General features: G+C 43.3%; 1 protein-coding gene across 1 annotated transcript; it reads left to right on the top strand.

The window, feature by feature from the left end:
• Positions 1–678: 678 nt before the first annotated feature.
• Positions 679–1863, top strand: LOC126719243 (uncharacterized). Its single transcript, XM_050421817.1, has one exon. The coding sequence runs from the start codon at positions 679–681 to the stop codon at positions 1861–1863; it is 1185 nt and encodes a 394-aa protein (XP_050277774.1).
• Positions 1864–2283: the final 420 nt, after the last annotated feature.

The raw sequence follows: 2283 nt of genomic DNA on the forward strand, positions 1-2283 counted from the left end.
TTACACATGTTTTCAAGAAGAGGGATGCTACGTCCACAACATTTTTACAACAAATCATAAATAGTTAGTTGTTATTGGTTCAAATTTGAACCTAACACTAAGATTATTTTTTTGCCCCAACAATAACAACCAGTAACAATCTGTCATTTAAGATTTGTTGTAAAAATATTATGGATATATCATTTATCTTTCAAAAAACATATGCCTATACTGCAAATTCCTTATTTGACTCCCATATTTACACTGTAAGTTTCATGCTAAAATACCATTAAATGCTCAGAAGCATAATCCCTTAAATCCAGCAGCTTCATTAGGCTAAAACCTTCAAGGAGAGTCAAGCACTAAGCAACCTTTCTACTAATCCGATTACCGAAAATCAATACCAAGCCAAACCAATTGCATTTTCTCATGAAACACACGGCCCAAAATTACTAGAACCCAAAAGACCCATCAAATTAAGAGCAGTGAGATTTTAGACACCCTTAAAAGACCTCTATAAAAACTAAGTGCATGGGAACATGAAAAAGGCAAGGGAAGAGGAAAAAACTTCACAGAAGATGAGAAAAAGGTTCATAAAACCTTAACTTTCATTGATGATGATCACAATCGCAATAACCAAAACAAAAAACGAATTGTTATTTTGTCACGTACGGAGAGAAAAACTTGTACGGAGAGGATATGAGCAAAAACAGAGAGCTTTCGAGAGAGGAGGAAGCCGAACTGTCCAGGAGCAAGAAAAAGGTTAAGGAAGGGCACCATGCTGATTTTAATGAGGATTTACATGAGAATGGACATTTGCAGGGAGGTTCGAGCTCGTGGGGGGCTGAAAAGAAAACTTTTAAGGATAAATTGGTAGGAGAGATTCCAGGAGCCTATGCCAAGGCTTTTGACTTCTCGGACCTTATGGACATGGAGGCGGATTCAGATGAGGAGGTGGAGGAGCTACGTGAGGGGCTAGCAGCGGTGAAACTTACGAGAGAGACCAAGCTCCGTATTAGGAAACCTTGGACAAATGCGTTGATCATTAAGATGTATGGCAAAGCTTTTAGTCTTGGTGTTATCCAGAGTAGGCTCAACTTGTTATGGAAACCGGCGGGGTCTTTGGACTGTGTTGATCTTGGTAAAGAGTTTTATTCAGTTAGATTCTCATTGAAAGAAGACATGGATGCAGTTCTTAAAAATGGACCTTGGTTCATTGCGGGACATTTTTTATCCATCAGGCCATGGGAGCCTTTCTTCAAACCGAATTGCGCTATTGTTTCGTCCATCACAGTCTGGGTTAGACTTCACGCATTACCTATGGAGCTGTATGAGGCGGAAGTACTTAAACAAATTGGTGAAGCTATTGGGAGAGTTCTTCGGATTGACTCGAATACTGCCATGGAAGCTAGAGGGAGGTATGCGAGGCTTTGTATTCAACTAGATATTACTAAGCCGCTTATTAACACTGTGCTCATTGGAAGATTCGAACAGCCTGTGATTTACGAAGGGATTCATAGCCTTTGTTTTTCATGCGGGAGGATTGGGCATAGGAAGGAATCTTGCCCGCTCACCATTAAAAAACCAGAGGCGCCGGCGGAAGGTGGTCCGATTGGCTGCGATGTAGAGAAGGGTTCGTACCAAGGAGCGTATCAGCGTGGCATGCATGATCCGCACAGCTCTGGCACAGGTAGTGGAACCTCGAATGACAGAGGTGCTGACACTGAGGAGGACAGGTACAGGCCTTGGATGCTTGTGGCACGTAGAAAACCTGTGCAGAAACGAACAAATGTTACAGGTAATTCTGAGGACCACGTTAAACATGGATTAGGCCAGTCAGTTAACGGGCTTAGGAATGAGCCAAATGGAAATTCATGGGGCTAGCCAAATAGAAACAGGAGAGGTGAGGCTAATGGGCCTTTGAATGTGGGCCGAGAACCATCTTTTGGTTTAAAGAAGGTAGACCACTTTGCGGAGACCCGGTACAGCCCTTCTGTCAAGGGTAAAAAAGATCTTGCGAGAAATAGGGTAGCTAAATGGGCATCTAAGCCAGCTACAGATGTGGGTAAAGAAATTCCATACAAAAGCTCAGTTGGGGTTTCGCTGGGTAAGGAAAGTGAGGGTGATTGTTCCGATGAGTTGTTTCATTTTGCAGCTAATGGCTGATCTGAGGTGGGGTTTCAAGCTTATCGAATGTAGCGGAGTGCTCGGAGGTGGTTCTGCCAGCTCAAGGGATGGGTTAGCCCGAAGGGAAGCTGGCGCTAGTGTGGAGAGCGCTATGGCCGTGGACGACGATCAGTATAA

The sequence above is a fragment of the Quercus robur genome, chromosome 3 (genome assembly GCF_932294415.1).
Source record: "Quercus robur chromosome 3, dhQueRobu3.1, whole genome shotgun sequence".
NCBI lineage: Eukaryota > Viridiplantae > Streptophyta > Magnoliopsida > Fagales > Fagaceae > Quercus > Quercus robur.

Bases quoted from the DNA above. Each gene is read 5' to 3' on its own strand.
- LOC126719243 (XM_050421817.1), top strand. From the start codon at position 679: ATGAGCAAAAACAGAGAGCTTTCGAGAGAGGAGGAAGCCGAACTGTCC.